At 39.7% G+C, this 18,505-nt stretch overlaps 1 protein-coding gene across 4 annotated transcripts in view; it reads right to left on the minus strand.

Moving 5' to 3' along the window:
• Window positions 1–1,750: 1,750 nt before the first annotated feature.
• Window positions 1,751–18,505, minus strand: part of INPP1 (inositol polyphosphate-1-phosphatase) — a 38,313-nt gene continuing 21,558 nt past the window's right edge. For all 4 annotated transcript variants that reach the window (XM_068544782.1, XM_068544781.1, XM_068544779.1 and 1 more), the window contains exons 2-6: window positions 13,170–13,437; window positions 10,523–10,583; window positions 7,662–7,862; window positions 5,411–5,585; window positions 1,751–3,692 (exon numbers count right to left, since the gene is read on the minus strand). In XM_068544782.1, the coding sequence (XP_068400883.1) occupies window positions 3,125–3,692; window positions 5,411–5,585; window positions 7,662–7,862; window positions 10,523–10,583; window positions 13,170–13,373 (1,209 nt within the window). In that variant the 5' untranslated portion in view covers window positions 13,374–13,437 and the 3' untranslated portion in view covers window positions 1,751–3,124. The remainder of the gene's footprint in view (window positions 3,693–5,410; window positions 5,586–7,661; window positions 7,863–10,522; window positions 10,584–13,169; window positions 13,438–18,505) is intronic.

Here is an 18,505-nt window from a genome sequence, read left to right on the forward strand (position 1 = left end):
GATGTGCTCACCCACCTGGAAGCTCTCCAAACCTCACACTATTGGGATTTTATGGAGGCTTCCTCACGTAGGCATGATCAATTATTAACTGCATTTCCAGTCCCTCTAGCCTCTCTAGAAAAGTTGGGGGCAGGGAGGTAGGGGAATCAGGGCTGAAAATTCCAAGCTCCTGATTATGGCTTTGTCTTTCTGGTGACGTCCCCACCCAGGAGCCATCCAGGAGGCTACCTATTAGAACAAAATATGCTCCTAGTGCTCTTATCGCTTAGGAGATTACAAGGGTTTTAGGAGCTCTGCGCCAGACCCATATATATATATATATTTTTTTTTAATTTTTATTTTTTTTCTATTATCTCACATAGGCTGTGCAAGGACTTTGGCTTTTACCCTGAGAGAGTTGAAAAACCACTGGAGGAGGTTCCTTTAAAAACTAAAAATAGAACTACCGTATGACCCAGCAATCCCACTACTGGTCATATACCCTGAGAAAACCATAACTCAAAAAGAGACATGTACCACAATGTTCACTGCAACGCTATTTACAATAGCCAGGACATAGAAGCAACCTAAGTGTCCATCGACAGATGAATTGGTAAAGAAGATGTGGCACATATATACAATGGAATATTAGCCATAAAAAGAAACGAAATTGAGTTATTTGTAGTGAGGTGGATGGACCTAGAGACTGTCATACAGAGTGAAGTAAGTCAGAAAGAGAAAAACAAATACCGTATGCTAACACATATATATGGAATCTAAAAAAGAAAGAAAATGGTTCTGAAGAACCTAGGGGCAGGACAGGAATAAAGACGCAGACGTAGATAATGGACTTGAGGACATGGAGAGGGGGAAGGGTAAGCTGGGATGAAGTGAGAGAGTGACATGGACATATATACACTACCAAATGTAAAATAAATAGCTAGTGGGAAGCAGCCACAAAGCAAAGGGAGATCAGCTCGGTGCTTTGTGTCCACCTAGAGGGGTGGGATAGGGAGGGTGGGAGGGAGATGCAAGAGGGAGGAGATATGGGGATATATGTTTATGTATAGCTGATTCACTTTGTTATACAGCAGAAACTAACACACCATTGTAAAGCAGTTTTACTCCAATAAAGATGTTAAAAAAAAAGAAAAACTATTGGAGGGTTTTGAACAGAGACATGATCTGATAGATGTTGGAAAAGGATCACTCTGGCTTCCTGAGTGATTGGATGTGGATTGCAGGAGCAAGAGAGGAACCAACGTTGACTTGGCTTCCCAGAGACTGCTCTTATTGATGTGCAGGGGGAGCTCTCTTTTTATCACCTTCCATCTAAGCAACCTGGCAGATTCACCTCTCTGCCAGTCTCCTGCAAAACACACTGGCTGATGCACAAGACACTTGATCTTCATGACCAACAGGCTACTCTCTGGAACACCCCTCCATCACAATCCCCAACTCCCATTCCCATCAACTGAGGTGTATGTTTACTTGGAGTGGTTGGCTTCTTTCCAAAACTGTATATTCCGATTTTACTTTTAATAATAGATTAAATACAATGTAAAATGTTTTAAAACAGAGAATTGAAGACTTCAGAAAATAATGATGAGTCTTAAAAATTTACTGAGTATGAGACAATTGTAAAAATGGAGAGAAAAAATTTAAATCCAGAATGATTATGTTCTCAGATTACATGGCAAATATTTAATAATTCTCCCTCTAAAGGAATCAGAAACAGAGATCATACTCCCATGGGTGTGGTTTATGCAAGAAAAACAATGCAGACCAATCAGCACACACATGCTTAAGGAAGGGCCTTAGCTTTCCGGCAAAGATTGACAATGGATGTGTATAATAGATGTTCACAGAATATATTGGATTCTCTGTTCTATCCAATCTTCCCCGCAATAAATTGACAAACTTCTTGTTCAGATCACATTGAAGATGACTTCTCACTGCATGTTACTGATCAGTTACATTCTAAAAATGTTTATGTGGACAACAAATGCTTTTTCTTGAACCATATTCTATTTCTCCATTCTGATGACTATCAGGCAGCAGGACTAGTTTCTGGGTTTTGGTTTTTAATGTGTTTTGTGAAGAATGAACTCACTTTGACTTAAAAATCAACCTTTAAAATTAGACTGTTAGTGGTAAGAATAAACTGCTTGAGGACCCACAATCACAAAGCACGTGCAGACTTTAAAAACTATAACCCTGTCACTAAATAAGTCATTGAATCTGCTGTGTGCAATGAAATACTATTAAAAAGAGTTTGATTTACTTTCATTTGTTTGTAATTGTAGAAAAACAGAATGCTCCAGAACATATCCTTTGGCCCCCAGAGGGCGCAAGGCTGAAAGAAGTCAGAGGTGAGAGTTTAATCCCTCCAGATGGTGGCGCTACCTCCTCACCAGGGCTGCTAAACAGGATGGGAAAAGTGGTCCCACCCACCTCAGAGGGCCTTCAAACATGGGATTCTAGTAGTCCAAGGACTCTACCTCTGGTTTTTGAAGTGCAGTAAATATGCAAAAATTACAGAAACCTCTTTACCCTATCCCCTTCTGTCTTACCAACAGAAATAGAGTGTGTATGTGAGAGTATTAGAGAGAATTAGAGACAGAATTAGAGAGAATTAGAATGAGAGGGCACATGAGATTATGAATTTGAGAGAGAATATTAGAATGTGTGAGTATGAGAGGGTATGTGAGTAGGAAGGAGCCCACAGTGCTCCAGGCTTTAATTCTTGTAAGAAACATAATACTGTTGAAAGTACATGAACATGGCTAAATTCACAGTTCTAAATGTTTTGCCAAAGGCTAAAGCTGCAGATTTTTCCTCCAGAAGGGAAACAAAACTAAGCTCAACCCCCTCTTTGCTCTCCCTAATACTTCAGTGACATTAACTTATCCCTTAGATGTTTAGAAGAGGTTTACTAATTGAGCAGGAATTTTTCCTGTCTTCAATATTTTATTGAAGTGTTTCAAGCAACATAAACAGTACAAAATCCACTATTAAGAATCTCGCACATTTAACTGCGGCACGAATATCAGTCATTTATTGACATTAACGTTATGAACACATAATGGAAAAATGCTCCTCAGAAGAGGAAGGTGGGTTTCGAGTCCCTGAGGATGGAGCTCGTCTATGTATGTGCATCCACAGGGGCCAGGTGTCGGAGGAGGCGGCTCAGGAATGCCTCCAGCTGCTTCTTTGATCTGTAAGCGATCAGTCCTCCCTTGTTGGCCCACTGGTCCACTCCAGCAGCGCCTCTGTTTCCCACGTGGTACACCAACTGTGGCAAGTCAAGTCCCGAGTTGGGGTTTCTTTCCAAGCACTCTTTTAAGTCCACCATTCCCCCACCCATGGCCCTGAGGATGGCGTGAGCGGCACAAGAGTCCCACTTGAACGTGGTGTCTTCTGAGAAGATGTAAATGTCAACAAGGCCGAGGACAACACAGAGGCTCTTGTAACCAGCCCCAGCTGCCCGGAATATGCGCTCTCCACACACACGTGACAGTGCGGCCTTGACGGTCTCCTTTTCACTTGTACTAATGACAGCTGAGAACGGGTGGGAGCATTCCGCCTCAGAGCTGGGGTTTGGGGTCACTTGGCTCTGCGTTTCACTGCTGTTTCTTGTAGAGACGGGAGGCAGAAATGAATGGATATTGGTCCCCATGTAAGAAAGGCCCCAGTAGCAATGTCCTTTCCACCTGTGGAAGAGAACATTCAGTTTGTGGCCGTAGGTTATCCCATTCGTTTTTCATTGCTCATATGGCTTCCCAACTTGATGATATGAAAAATATATAACATAATGGGTCTCAAGGTCCTTAAGCCTAGAAATGGATACCAAGTAGCTAATTCATTTCTAAAAGTTACTCCCTGTGCGTTTTGCTGCCTGTGCTGTTGCAGGTTAGGAATGCTTTCAGTTTTTCTGTATTATCACACCCATCTAGGACAATGCTAAAATATTTGTGGGATTTCTGGCCTCCAGGAACAGAGCAAAGTTTCACTGCCACTTTTGGCATTTAAAGTTTAATGGGGGGAAAGATGAACAGATAAATAATCTTTTCAATCTGCAAATCTTTCACAATCCTTAAGCTTTTCTTCAGTTGGGAACGCCTTTTCATTCTCTAATTCACTAGCTCCACTTTGGTTTTAACACCAAGAAAGATGGACTCATTATTTTTGGCAACAACAAAATTAGCACCTATCATTTCTCAATGTTTAACTTACTATATATGCTGGATAGTTTATTTACAGAGATGGAAACTGAGGCTTAGAGAATGTAAGTGTAAGAATGTAAATCAGCGGTAGAATCTGCATTCAAACCCAGGAAGTCTCACTCTAGGATCTGTGCTACTAACTACTTTGTCAATCATTTCTAGGTCATGATTATGCCAGCATCCAGTCCCACTTATTTTTAACTTCTTAACGACCCTTTAAAGACAACAAACACTTTCAGTTTGGAAAAAGGCAGGGTTAGAAGAAAACTATCAAAATTCCATAGGTGTAGTTTATGACTATTAAAGAACAAACAATTCTCAGTTGCTTGAAGCAAGTCAAAGTTTAATATAAATATGTAGTTCTAGGACTTCCCTGGTGGCGCAGTGGTTAAGAATCCACCTGCCAATGCAGAGGACACGGGTTCAAGCCCTGGTCAGGGAAGATCCCACATGCCGCGGAGCAACTAAGCCTGTGCGCCACAACTACTGAGCCTGTGCTCTAGAGCCTGCAAGCCACAACTACTGAGCCCACGTGCCACAACTACTGAGGCTGCGTGCTGCAACTACTGAAGCCTGCGTGCCTAGAGCCCGTGCGCCTAGAGCCCATGCTCCGCAACAAGAGACGCCACCGCAATGCGAAGCCCGCTCACTGCAACCAGAGAAAGCCCGCGCGCAGCAACAAAGACCCAACGCAGCCAAAAAACAATAATAATAAAAATCAAATAAATTTATAAATAAAAATATGCAGTCCTATACAAGTGGAAAAAAATATTATCTATTTCAATAAAAAACTGAAATCACAGGAGAAAAGCTGCTTCTTCTTGGCCTCTGCCATGCCCTGGAGCCCCGCAAGCATGGGCCATGGATCAGAGCATCTGTGCCCTGCACAGGAGTCCAGGGGAGCCTGAGGAGGGAGGAGGCATTAGAGGAAGTGATGCTGGAAGTTCTACCGGAAGAGCACCGCAGAGCCAGGTCCTAACCCTGGCCATACCTACTCAGCTTTTCATTAGATCGTTGTCACATTTTGCTGCGAGACCCAGGGCTGAGAATAAAAAGAACCTTAATTCAAACATGCAGATTTTTAGTAGGAATACCAAATCTACTGAGTCATGGGAATGTCACGCGGAGAGATCATCTTGACAATAAGCAAAGCTGAGGTTGTAAATTCTTAAAACCATAATATACCAGAAATTTTCATCTTTTACCTGAGGGTGTTTAGGTCTTGTGATACAAAAGGTTGGTTGATGACTCCCATCAGGGGCACCCCTGTCTGTATGTCATAGACACCAATTAAAATAGTGACACACTGAAGTCCACTGGGGAAGATTCCTTGGTTGGATTTAATGTCAGCAGAACCTTTTATATACTGATAAGTTGAATCTGAAAAATGAAGTAAATTTGTTAGGATTATTTGAAATGATTACTTAGAAGACGATGATGAATACATCTACAAACCCTGTACTATATCGTTTCTCTCTTCTAATTTGGTAACTGCTATGGTCTGAATGTTTATGTCCCCCCAAAATTCTTACCCCCAAAAGTTGATGGTATTAGTAAGTGGGGCCTTTGGGAGGTACTTAAGCCCTCAGTGTGGAACCCTCATGAATGGAATTAGTGTTTTACAAAAGAGGCTCCAGAGAGATCTTTAGTCTCTTCCAGAATGTGAGGACACAGTGAAAAGGTACCAATTATGAATCAGGAAGAAGGACCTCACCTAATCATGCTGGCACCTTGATATCGGACTTCCTAGCCTCTGGAACTGTGAGAAATAAATTTCTGTTGTTTAAAAGCTACCTAGTCCGTGGTATCTTGTTATAGCAGCCCAAACTGACTAAGATAGTAACCAATCAGTTTTTACCTTTGGGTGCCATTTATATTGAATTATTTTTTTGACCTCTTGTATTTCACTTTTAAGCTGCTTGTGTTTCATTTTCCCAACTATATAGAAACTCTTGGAGAGAAAGGACATGTCTATAGTTCCTATGGCAGCTAGCATAGCACCTTGCAAATAACAAGTACTCAAATATCCATCACATGTCAAAATCATTTAAAAGCTAATAGCTCAGGATAACCAAGGGGATTCCTTAGAGCTCGTACTAATCAGAGGACAAGTCCAAGGTGGATGGGAAAGCCTCCTTCCAGGAATCTGTCAGGGGTGGAATTACCTTTTTGTTTGTTTGTTTTTGCCCCTCAAATTAGAAGGAAGGAGACAATGATGGTAGTACAAGAGGAAGAAATTGATGGTACTCCTGAGAAAAAGAAGCCAAGTAGCTGGGTTTCTTCTTAAAAGACTGTACATGCCAGCAGCTGACTGCCAACATCTAATGAGTTAATGCCCGGTTAAGGATGTGCCAGGCACAAGATCCAAAGAGCTAGCTAACAGAATCAATTCAGGATAGAATAAGAAAACAAGGTTTCTGTCCCTCAAAAACCTTAACTGAGGCTGATTTACCTTCAAGCAATAAAAGATTCTGGAAAACATTCTTAGTTTGCATATATAATCCATAGGCTGAATATTCTCTAATTCTCTGATAACTAAAGGCATTTCTATCATTATTAATGTGCTTGTAGGATGGGGAGGGTGGGGGGAGTTTGCCTGTTCAGCGTGATTGGTTGCAGTTGTACTGGGTAGAATATGCCAGGAAGGTTGGGGGAAAAAGGGGGACTTCCGAAGATTAATACCTAGGGCATTATATTAATAGCATCATTGAGAGAGGCCTACACTTTTTAAACAATGAGCTATAGATTATGGTTCTACCATAATCATGACCACAAAATTAATGGTGAGGTTTACACAGGACTCACAAACTGACTGCTAAGAGTCACATTCAGCTGTGTTTTGCTTGGCCTGTATAGTGGTTTTGATTGTTTGCTTGTTTAACTGAATTAGTAGCCAGTGGTTAAACTGTGAGATCTCACATAAAAACCTGGATTTTGATTTTTTTTTAAAAATCTGATGAGCTGGACAGTATTCCCAGATGGCAATAATCTGCTGGTGCTGAATGTTCTTAAAATGGCATGTGTGCTCAATTAGTTATAGCTGCTATCACTTCATTCTTCTCTCATATTTAGCAGTCTGGCCCCTGAGGTCTTTCAAAAATGAGTTAATTCAGCTTTGTATATGTGCCTGTGTGTGTGTGTGTATAAGTGTGTACACACACACACATGTTATAGATATATGTGATAGATATATGTATATAACACACACCTCAGCTCTTCGTTTATCTTTTTTTTTTGGCTGCACCGCACGGCTTGTGGGATCTCAGTTCCCTGACCAGGGATTGATCCCGGGCCATGGCAGTGAAAGTCATTTATCATTTTAAAAATTCAAAAATTTTAAAACTCCTAGGAGAGTTAAACCATACCCTCAATTTTTATTTTTCTAACCCCCCGCCAAAAAAAAAAAGGATTACTAATGAAAGCAAATAAACAGAAGCAAACACTCTCTCTACTTACCTATAGGATCCACCCAAACTCCCAAAGTGTCCTGTGGAATGTTGATCTCTATTGCATCCAGAGCTGGGTCACTAAAGACAACATCCTGATGTACAACCTTGGCTAATGCTTCAGATGCCAACTTGTTACCATTAAGGACTTTGTTGAGAAGATCTACTGTTTCTTCCTCTGTTGGACACAGTCTGATGATAATCTTTTCCCCTAGAGTAAAGACAAACTAAAGACCATTACATCTCAAGTTTCAGGGGAGAAAGAACAACAGAGGGGTGGGAAGAAACAAAAGCTGTGAGGGCACCTCAGACTAGGTGAGGGCAATATATCCATACCAGTGTTTCCTAACCTGGCTGATTGCCAGAATCACCCAGTGGCCTTCATAAAGTCATAGCTGCTCAGTGGTCAGTCATGCACCTAACAGCGAGGAATGAATTCCAGGTGTCAAAGGACCTACTACTCTCCAGAAAAATGTCCACATGGGCACACAGTTTTTTGTATCTAGTTTAAGGGAGCTCATGGACCAGTTAAGAACCCTGAGTCCTTGATAATCAATCTTTATATTTTTTGCCTTTTGACTTTTAGTATACTGTGGGTCACCCTATTCACATTTGAATATGTTATTGAAAAGAATGGAGTTCTTATCAGTACAAAGAAGGGCTTCTACCTCCCTAAATTGTTTATGCTCAGTAAAGTAACATAAGATGAAGTACATTAATCTTTAAATGTGGTAAAGCGGCAGGACTCTAAATGACATACATAGAATAGCTCTCTGTGAAACCACTGGAAATCAGGATGTAAGCAAAGCTGCTTCTGCGATTGAAATCCCAAGTTACCGAATCCAGGTGCTTTACCATCACTTTAAAGACACTTCTTAGACTCTTGCTTAATCTGGTTTCCGGCCCCCGCAAAAGTAAGAAAAGAGGCTGGCAAAAACAGGCAAGTTAATAGCAACAGAAAGTCACAGCAATGCAGAATATAAATTTTTTAAAAATTAAGAAAACATGGCACTTTGGAGATTTTGTGGTATATAGACAAATACTCCTAACTAACCTAGCCATTCCAAGAACAGCAGCATTTGCATCACCTGAGAACTTGTTAGAAATTCAGAACTGCAGTCCCCATCCCAGACCTACTGAGGTCTAACAAGGTCCCCAGGTGATTCATGTGATCCTTAGAGTTTGGGAAGCACAGTGTGAGTCTATTACAATGATGATTCTGAAACAGCAAGAAACAATTACATGTAGTTCAATTCAATTAAATGAGACTGTTAAAGTTGGGGAATAATAATGCTAATCACTGCCACTTGCTGAGCACCTACACTAGACTCAGTAAAAGTCATGGGATCATTCAAGGGAGCAAATCATATCACATTACTCCTTTGCTTAAAATTTGCCACTGAATTCCGATCGTGCTTAAAGGAAAATCCAAACTCCTTCCTTTGAACTTCCACTGTCTCACCTCACCTCATCCACCAGCCCCTCCCCTTCGCCATGGTTCTCTGCTAAACCCATTCTCTCCTTCAGTTCTAAGGAAAATGTACGTGGAATGCCTTTTTGCCCTATAATTCTAGATACGTAAATGAAATATTAAAATAACTGTTTATGAAGTAGTCAAACAGGATTTTAAGTGTAGGATTTCTTACGGGTAAGTCACAGGTGTTTTTTTTTAACACCTTTATCGGAGTATAATTGCTTTACAAGATCGTGTTAGTTTCTGCTATATAACAAAGTGAATCAGCTATATGTATACATATATCCCCAAATCCCCTCCCTCTTGCGTCTCCCTCCCACTCTCCCTATCCCACCCCTCTAGGTGGTCACAAAGCACCGAGCTGATCTCCCTGTGCTATGCAGCTGCTTCCCACTAGCTATCTATTTTACATTTGGTAGTGTATATATGTCAATGCTACTCTCTCACTTCATCCCAGCTTACCCTTCCCCCTCTCCATGTCCTCAAGTCCATTCTCTACAACTGTGTCTTTATTCCTGTACAGGTGTTTTTTTTAATCTTAAGTTTAAATGAGATTTTTCTTTCTTCTTACTGAGTGTCATAGAATTAAGTGCATTTTAATACACTGCCCATGAAGGAGACAAATTTTTCTCCAGAGTTAATCCAGAAATTAGTTTTCTTTGTAAACATGCCTCTAGATGTTTAACTATTTGTCACATGATCAGTGTTTAAAGTTCACTACTTTAATCTTCTACCATTAAACAAACAAAAACCCAGACAAACTAAAAACAATTTGTTTCTCTAAAAAGGATCAGCGATTTTGATATTTTCCTCTCTATCACAAGGGACCTGGTGGTCCATCAAAGGAGAATTTGGTCCACAGGAAACTAATTAAATAAGAGTTAAAACTTGGTAGTAAAAGGAACCTTTTTGGTTGTCCAACTCCCTTTACAGGGGTTCTGAGACCAGAGAAGCCATGAGGTGATTTCAGGGACAGGGCCTCCTCTACATTCTCAGCCAAGGTCTATGGACTCCCTAGGAGGTCCACAAATGGGTTTACTTGGACCTGAAATTGCCTGCAAAACTGTGTAGATGTGCGTCTTTCTGGGGGTATCTATAACTTCCATCAGATTCCCAAAGGCCCATGCAACTTTCCCAAAGGTTAAATCATACATTATTCAAATGCTACAGATTTATATCTAGAATAATACATGTGGACTTGCTAAATAATCCTAAAATGCCACATCTCCCTATCTTAAATGGCATGATATTCTGAAGTACTGAATGAAGCTTAACATTCAAATATGTTATTTACATGAAAGGCCTCCAAACATCCATTTACTTCATGATGTAAGTTGAAAACAAAAATACCATATGATAATTAAGTTATAAAAATACGTTAAGATTTTTATACTTACCCAAATCATTTGTAAACTCATTGGATTCTTCTCCAAAAATTTTTTTTCCCAAGCCTGGAAACTGAATGATTCAGAGTATGACAAAAATACAACAATAAAGAAAAAAAAAATCCCGCATTTATGTTCAATTCTGAACAGATTTTCATTTTATACCTCAAATTAAATAGCACAATTAGATCTGAAATTTACAATTCCAGAAATCAATCCAAGTATAAAAAGTGAAGTCAGTTTGGTTCAGTACTTAGTTTTCTAATATTTTCCTGCTCCTTTGCCCCTTTAGAAAATCCAAATCATGGTAGAAGTCTGGTTTCCTTATGTATTGTTGAGTCTGCAGAAGTACTTCTGGAAACTTCATCCTTCTAGTTAAGGGCCATAGAGCTAGAATGTTTACAAAGGAGATGTTTTAACTGTTGCTCCTAAACAGTACCTAAGTAGCTTATACAAGTTAATGTTATTGACTAAGTACCTGAGATGATTACTTGAGATTGGATAGAAGGTATCAGAGGATAACATTTGATTTTGTTTTCATTGTCAGGTGTGTTTTCTGTACCTGTTGGAGGTATCATTAGCCACCAGGCTAGGAAGGTGATATAGCAAAAAAGGGGAAATATTTTATTTGCCAACAATTTATGTGCCAATATAGAATTTTTTAAAAAAAAGAAAAAAAAGCTAAATAGGAATTTTCTCTCATCTCTGTATGACCAGGAAGCTTTCAGACACATTTTGCTTCTGATTTTCTCTGCGGTAAAGATAATTTCTCTCAAAATATGTGCTGAATTATGATATGAGTACAGTTCTCAGGCAATAAAAGCAAGGAAATGCTTCAAATATTTGAGCTCAGTTATTCACAGATGGCCAGTAGCTTTAATAGTGCCCAAAACTACTTGTTATTTTTAACTCTTTTGAAGAACAATGCAAGTCAGGACTTCCCGGGTGGTGCAGTGGTTAAGAATCCGCCTGCCAGTGCAGGGGACATGGGTTCGAGCCCTGGTCTGGGAAGATCCCACATGCCTCAGAGCAACGAAGCCCGTGCACCACAACTACTGAGCCTGCGCTCTAGAGCCCATGTGCCACAACTACTGAAGCCCGCGAGCCTAGAGCCCGTGCTCCACAACAAGAGAAGCCACTGCAATGAGAAGCCCACGCACCGCAATGAAGAGTAGCCCCCGATCACCGCAACTAGAGAAAGCCCGTGCACAGCAACGAAGACCCAACGCAGCCAAAAATAAATAAATAAAATAATTAAAAAAAAAAAAAAAGAACAATGCAAATCAACACGGGCTGGCACTGAGCCGATTCATCAATTCATCCAGGGCCGAAGCTCCAGTCTCCCAGCCTGCCTAGAAACCCTTTCTGAGGCTACAGTATAGGAGAGTCATGAAACTATTTTATACAAGCCAAAAGTGAATATCATTTATGTGTTCATAAGTCCTAGCATATACTTCATGAATGAACAACTGCCTGAACTTGTTATAATGCTCTGGGGCAAATATTAGCCCACAGAACTTAATGTTGATACATTTCTAATCCAGTTGTTCAACCATCCCTTCCACCCAGCTCTTGATCAGTAACAAAAATAAATTTGCTTCCTTTTTAGTTTATTGGAGCCAGATATTATAGGACATGAAAAAGTACAGTTTGTAGAAATTTCAAGGGGTCATTTATTCTCTCTTCCTGCCTGTGGTCAAGAATTCACTTAAATGATTCTAAATGATTCCTAATATTTTGAGAATTTCATAGAAACGATTCTAATATTTTGTAGGGCTTTCCAACATAAAATTCTATCCTCCCAAGCCTAAAAGAAAAGAAATTATTAGATTACCATATAAAAGGCAATATAGTATTGCAAAGAGCACAGACTCGGTCAGCCTGTGTTCAAAAACCAGCCGTGCCATTCACTTGCTGTGTAACCTTAGGAAAGTTATTTAACCTCTCTGTGTCTCCCTTTTCTCATCCATTACAATGAAATAATTGTTCTTACCTTATAAAATTGTTATGATTAAATTAATATATTTAAAGCCCTTAGAACAGTACCTGGCTCACAGTAAGCATTTATAAGTGTCTGCTAATGTTATTATTTGTTATTACTACTTATGAATATAATTTCTTTTCCCCAGTCAGCTTAAAAGACCTAGAATTACAATCATTGTTAGTTATAAACAATGTTTTCCTACTCAAATAAAGGGAGACTTTAAGTCTCCAGGACTCTATGAGCCCATAACTGAGGCAACCATTAGATAAATGATTATGTCAAAAGGTGGGACTTAATATATCAAGTTAAAAAAAAAGTTATGAAACAGTATGTTCTCATTTCTTTTGAAATAAGTTGTATGTGCCATGTACACACACAGAAGGAAAATATTCTAACAATATTTAGCAAAACAGCTGTGGTTTTCTCTAGTGGTAGGATTAAGAGGATTCTTATTTTTCCATATTTAAAATTTTTTTCTGCAGCACACATTTTAGTATATTGTAGTCAAAACAAGGGGAAAAACCCAAGTTGTTTATTAGAATCCAAGGTGTTAGTAATGGGGGTAGGGGGGACGAGGAGGGGCAGGGGTTGGGAGGAGAAGGGATGTTATTCTATAGAGGGAAAAAACCACAGGGGCAAATATTCTGCAATTACATTGGCTGGGAGCTTTCTTACCTTGTTCTCCATATTCTGTTTTATAACTTCCTGTACCAGTACATCAGCCAGGGTCTTGAAATCAACTGCAAACTTCTTGTTCTTTTCTCCCTCTTTCTTTTCTTCTATCAGCAGCTGGAAGAGGGCTTCCTGCTGCCTGCACGCCCGGGCAATGTTGGCAGCTTTCTCAGAGACACAGAGCAGCTCCCGGAGGATACCTGACATTTCTGAACCTGGCTTTTCAGTTGCAGCGTCTGGTGGAATCGGCACCCACCCTCCGGGCCGTCAGCTGGAAAAGTACAAGAATGTGAAAGAGAAAGCAGTTCAGAGAGTGATGTCAGGATGCCTCGGCACTGCTAACAACCAATCTGGCAGTCAACCGGTCAGCATGGCTGAACAGCTACTATAGATCACAGTCGCATCCTCCGGGTGGAAGACTAGATATCATCTAAAATTTGAAACGTATTTTTAAAGATCAAAAGATTTATAGTCTCAAATGCATTATGCAAAGAACTGAATTCTCAGTGAAAGAAAGAATTTGAATGAGAATCTACATTATATTTACAAAACCCTAGACCAATAGGCAGGTGGATACACGAGCACAATGTTAAATGAAAGGAAAAGCCAAGTTCACGTAATGACCTTCGAATGAGCTCACAAGCTTAGCAACAACATTATTAAAGTAGTGCTCTTTCTTTCACCCTTTGAGGGGAGAAGGAAGAAGTGAAAGCCCGTTTATCCCATCAGTTTGGGGGCAACTTTCTAAAGTACCAAGCACCACACCAGCAAGCATCTTTGTGTCCTGCAGGACTCTGAGGTCACACTTGGGCTAGCAATCCAGGTGATCTCCCAACCCCAATCACCTTTTTTTTTCTATTAAAAAAGTCCCACCAGCTGTGCTGCTCTTCTAGCAAGTTTAAATAATAAAGTGAATTCAAACATGCAACTTGTTGGGACTTGAAAAGTTCTGGCTTCTAAGAGGCATGCTACCACACCTTGACACACCTATCAGGTAATTAGGAGAGAAACATTTCTCAGTTTCAGTAGTAGCTGCATTTTATTGAATGCTTTAATAATTCCTATCTCAGTATTGTGAGAATTACTGTGAGGATTATCAGCCCTGCTTTACAGTCAAGGAAACTGAAGCTTAGAGAAGTTAAGCAACTTGTTTAGGGTTACACAAGACTAACCGGCAGGGCTCACACAGAAGCTCATGTTCTTTATTATCATAACAAATACTCTACTGCTTTAAAAAAAAAAAAAAGAAGTTCCTTTAATGGACTCTAGGAGGCTGAGAATTAGTACAACAATGAAGATGTCAATGCAATGGAGTTAATTGTGAATTGTCATAGCCGTTTTGTCTTAATCAGGTCTGCTTTAAAAAATATATACTGTTTTCTTAAGATTATGGGTCAACCACCCTAAGAAAATATGTCCAACCTCAACAGTAATAAAAGGAAAGTGAATAAAAACAATGAGACATCCTACTTCACTATTAGATGGGCAAAACTGTTTTTAAAGTTAATTTTCATTCTTGCAGGTGTGGTGAAACAGGTGCTGATACTCTGCTAATGGGCGTGCAAACAAGTGGGTTTCCACAGGGCAATTTGAGAAAAATGTATCAAGATCCCTAGAAATGTTATTACCTTTAGCCAGTAACTCCAGTCTGGCCCTTTTTTGTGTTAAGTCACAGTTGTGTTAAAATATTTCCACAGAAGAAGGATTAGTATTATTGACAGTAGCAAAAAGTTAAAAATAATCTTAAACATTGGTGCAATGTAAGATAGACTACAATGTAGTTCTTAAAATAATATTTTTGAAGAATATTTAATAGGGATATATGTTAATGTTATAATATTAAGTGTATATATAGTATCATAGTATGTTCCTAATTTGTGTTTATACACATATGCACTCTATACATATAGAGAGAGTCTGAAAGGCTAGTAGGTGATGCTTTAATGATAAACAGACGTTTAATGGTAATTATCACTGGGTACTAGAATTGTGGAGGATTTTTTTCATTATGCTTTTCTATAATTCTCAAATATTCTACAATAAATATATACTGCTTTTCTAATAAGAAATGATATTTTAAAATATCTTGGAACAATTAAGCACAAAGGACAAGAATTCCTCAATTCCTGGAGATAACTGTCCAAACAAAGTGGTACTGTAGTGACAACACAAACATCAGGTAGTAGAGATGATAGAGTTAAAAATTAAACAAAAACACCTGCCTACCTAAATGCCTTTTCCCCCCAAGGATTGAATAATATGTTAAAAAAATTCACTTTGGTTGACTTAAACCTCAACATTAAGAAAAACGATTATATTAATACAGCTGAGGCACTTTGACTTAGAAACAATTTATGGTATCTGTATGCTCTAAATTATAAGTTATATATAATATATACATACATGGATACATAAATATCAGTAGAATACAGAAGCTCCAAGTGTATAAAGTCAGTAACTTTGATTATTTTGATATCTTGGTACATGTTATGAGGTTATTGTAAGTAAAGGAAAAAGAATCAATGAACTAACAGTACCTAAGCAGCTTTTTATCTTAAAAGCAGCATGAAGATTTTAAGGAGTCCAGCTTGAAAACTTTCTAAATTAACAATACCAGTATTGTCTATTTTACTCAACTTTGTTAAAGTCAATTTTTTTTTTGGTGAAAGAAACACCGTACCACCACACCATTGGATAACTAAGAATCTCTCCCTGTGACGCCCTCAGAACACTCAGGTGAGTTACCCACACAGGCTACAATCTCCAGGCACCACCCTTCTCCTCACACGGAAAACTCACCAACTTAGTCCTGATAAGTTTCTATACAGCTGCCCAGAGATTTGGAGTTTCTCACCTTTGAACCTGACCTTTATTTCCTCAATAATGACCATTCTCACTTCACCTGAGCACAGCAACTTGACCAATGGGGGAAAAACTAGCAGCTCTAAACTTCAGTCCTGTAATTAACAGGTGCACAGATTTTAAGAATTCATCATAACACAGTAAATCAGATTTTTCAGTTCCAAAGTTATCCCAGAACTCAACCTTAATCACCTTTTATTCTGAACCTAGAAAACACTACGGTGTCTTGTCAAGCTCCAGGTTGAACATGCAGTTTCAGCTTAGGACTAGGCTTTCTCCAGCCATCCTATAGAACCATCCTATAGAACCCAGAACTTCTTTAGCTCCAGGGTCCTAGCCCCCTAAAAAAAAATCTCTCACAGCTATCATCATGTACATGCAAGACTTTCTAACTAATTTGCATAGCTAGCCTGCTACTTTCTGGCTGAATGGACTATTTCCTCCAAATGAATGAGCCACGGTCCTCTGTGCTTCTCTCTGTAAGCTGCTTCCGTATCTCTCTCTCCATCTGTCCTCAATTCAATTCACTCAGCCAGGCCACAACACTCAGGGGCATAATGGACAATTTGCCCTCACTTTGAAGGACTCAACTTGAGAGAAACTGAGGGCTACATCCAATACAGAATTTCTTCGAGTTTATTAATAGCTTGTATTAACACTCATGGAAATTATCATTCAGATGATTTTTAAAAGCAAGTTTATATATGTGTTATTGGACTTCCCTGGTGGCGCAGTGGTTAAGAATCCGCCTGCCAATGCAGGGGACACAGGTTCGAGCCCTGGTCTGGGAAGATCCCACATGCGGGGGAGCAACTAAGCCCGTGAGCCACAACTACTGAGCCTGTGCTCTAGAGCCCACGTGCCACATCTACTGAAGCCCGCCACATCTCTAGAGCCCGTGCTCCGCAACAAGAGAAGCCACTGCAATGAGAAGCCCACGCTCGCTGCAACTAGAGAAAGCCACGCACAGCAGTGAAGATCCAACACAGCCAAAAATAATAATAAATAAATAAAAATAAATTTTAAAAAAAGTTTATATATGCGTTATTGACCTAAGTTGGCTTTATTTAAACATTTCAAATACTTTAAATGAAAATTATTATAGATTCATGATTAGTAAGTTACGACATTTACCATAATTTAATAGCTTTGAATATAGAAGAAATTCCTTTGGGTTAGTATTTAATGGGTATTCTGGCAACCACGTGTTAGAATTATCTCAGGCGCCTATTAAAAAGACAGATTTCTGGGGCTCCATCCCCACTTAGTGAATCAGAATCGCTGGGGACAGGGTCCAGGAATCTGTAGTTTTGTCAGCCTCCTAGATGACGCTAAACTCTGAGATTTAATAGCTACTGTTCTTCAGGCTGTTCATTCATCTTTAATACTATGCTGGTAATTTCAGGGGGGCTGGCACCTGGTGGCCAGGTATCTTGGTGAAACCATGTGCTATCAGTTATTCATATGCAGAGAAAAAGCCCAAGTTAAAATAATAATCGCTAACATTAGGTACTTACTATATGGCAGGCATCCTTCCAAGCACTTTACATATGTTTTTACATATGTTAATTCGTTTAATTCTCACACAACCCTATGAAGAAGGTACTATTATCTCTATTTTACTGATAAAGTAACTGAGGCACAGGAGGGTAAATAATTTGCCCAAAATCACACAGCTAGGAAGTGGCTGGGACAAGATTCAAGCCCAGGTGAACCGGCAGAAACCCAGTTTTTTTGACTAAAGCACACTGTTAGCCAGTGCTCTGGCCAATAAAATCCTTTCATAAATAGTTAGCTGTTAACTAAGGGAAGAAATGAGCAATCACTGGATAAATAATCACAAGAATATTATTATTATAAGGTATATTATATATCAAAAAGGAGAGAAACACACACACCTCCCTGATAGCTGTCAGTAGTTTGATTATTAAAAAATCACTATTTGGGGCTTCCCTGGTGGCGCAGTGGTTGAGAATCTGCCTGCCAATGCAGGGGACACGGGTTCGAGCCCTGGTCTGGGAAGATCCCACATGCCGTGGAGCGACTAGGCCCGTGAGCCACAATTGCTGAGCCTGCGCGTCTGGAGCTTGTGCTCCGCAACAAGAGAGGCCACGACAGTGAGAGGCCTGTGCATCGCGATGAAGAGTGGCCCCCACTTGCCGCAACTAGAGAAAGCCCTCGCACAGAAACGAAGACCCAACACAACCATAAAATAAATAAATAAATTAAAAAAAAAAAAAAAAAATCACTATTTGATACTCACTTTCCTTCTGCTCTCAGGAAAACCTTTCCCCTAGCTGATCCTCAGTCTCAATGTAAACCATCTTTGCTGGATAGTAAAAGCTCATCTATGTTCTACTGATATCTCTCTTAACTGGCTGTCTTGGCATGAGGGGCGGGGAGGGGGTCAGCTCATGCCAAATATCTAATTCCTCTTGTATTTGTTTGCTAGGGCTGCCATAACTAAGTGCCACAGA

Source organism: Eschrichtius robustus, chromosome 5, assembly GCF_028021215.1.
Source record: "Eschrichtius robustus isolate mEscRob2 chromosome 5, mEscRob2.pri, whole genome shotgun sequence".
NCBI classification, from domain to species: Eukaryota; Metazoa; Chordata; class Mammalia; order Artiodactyla; family Eschrichtiidae; genus Eschrichtius; species Eschrichtius robustus.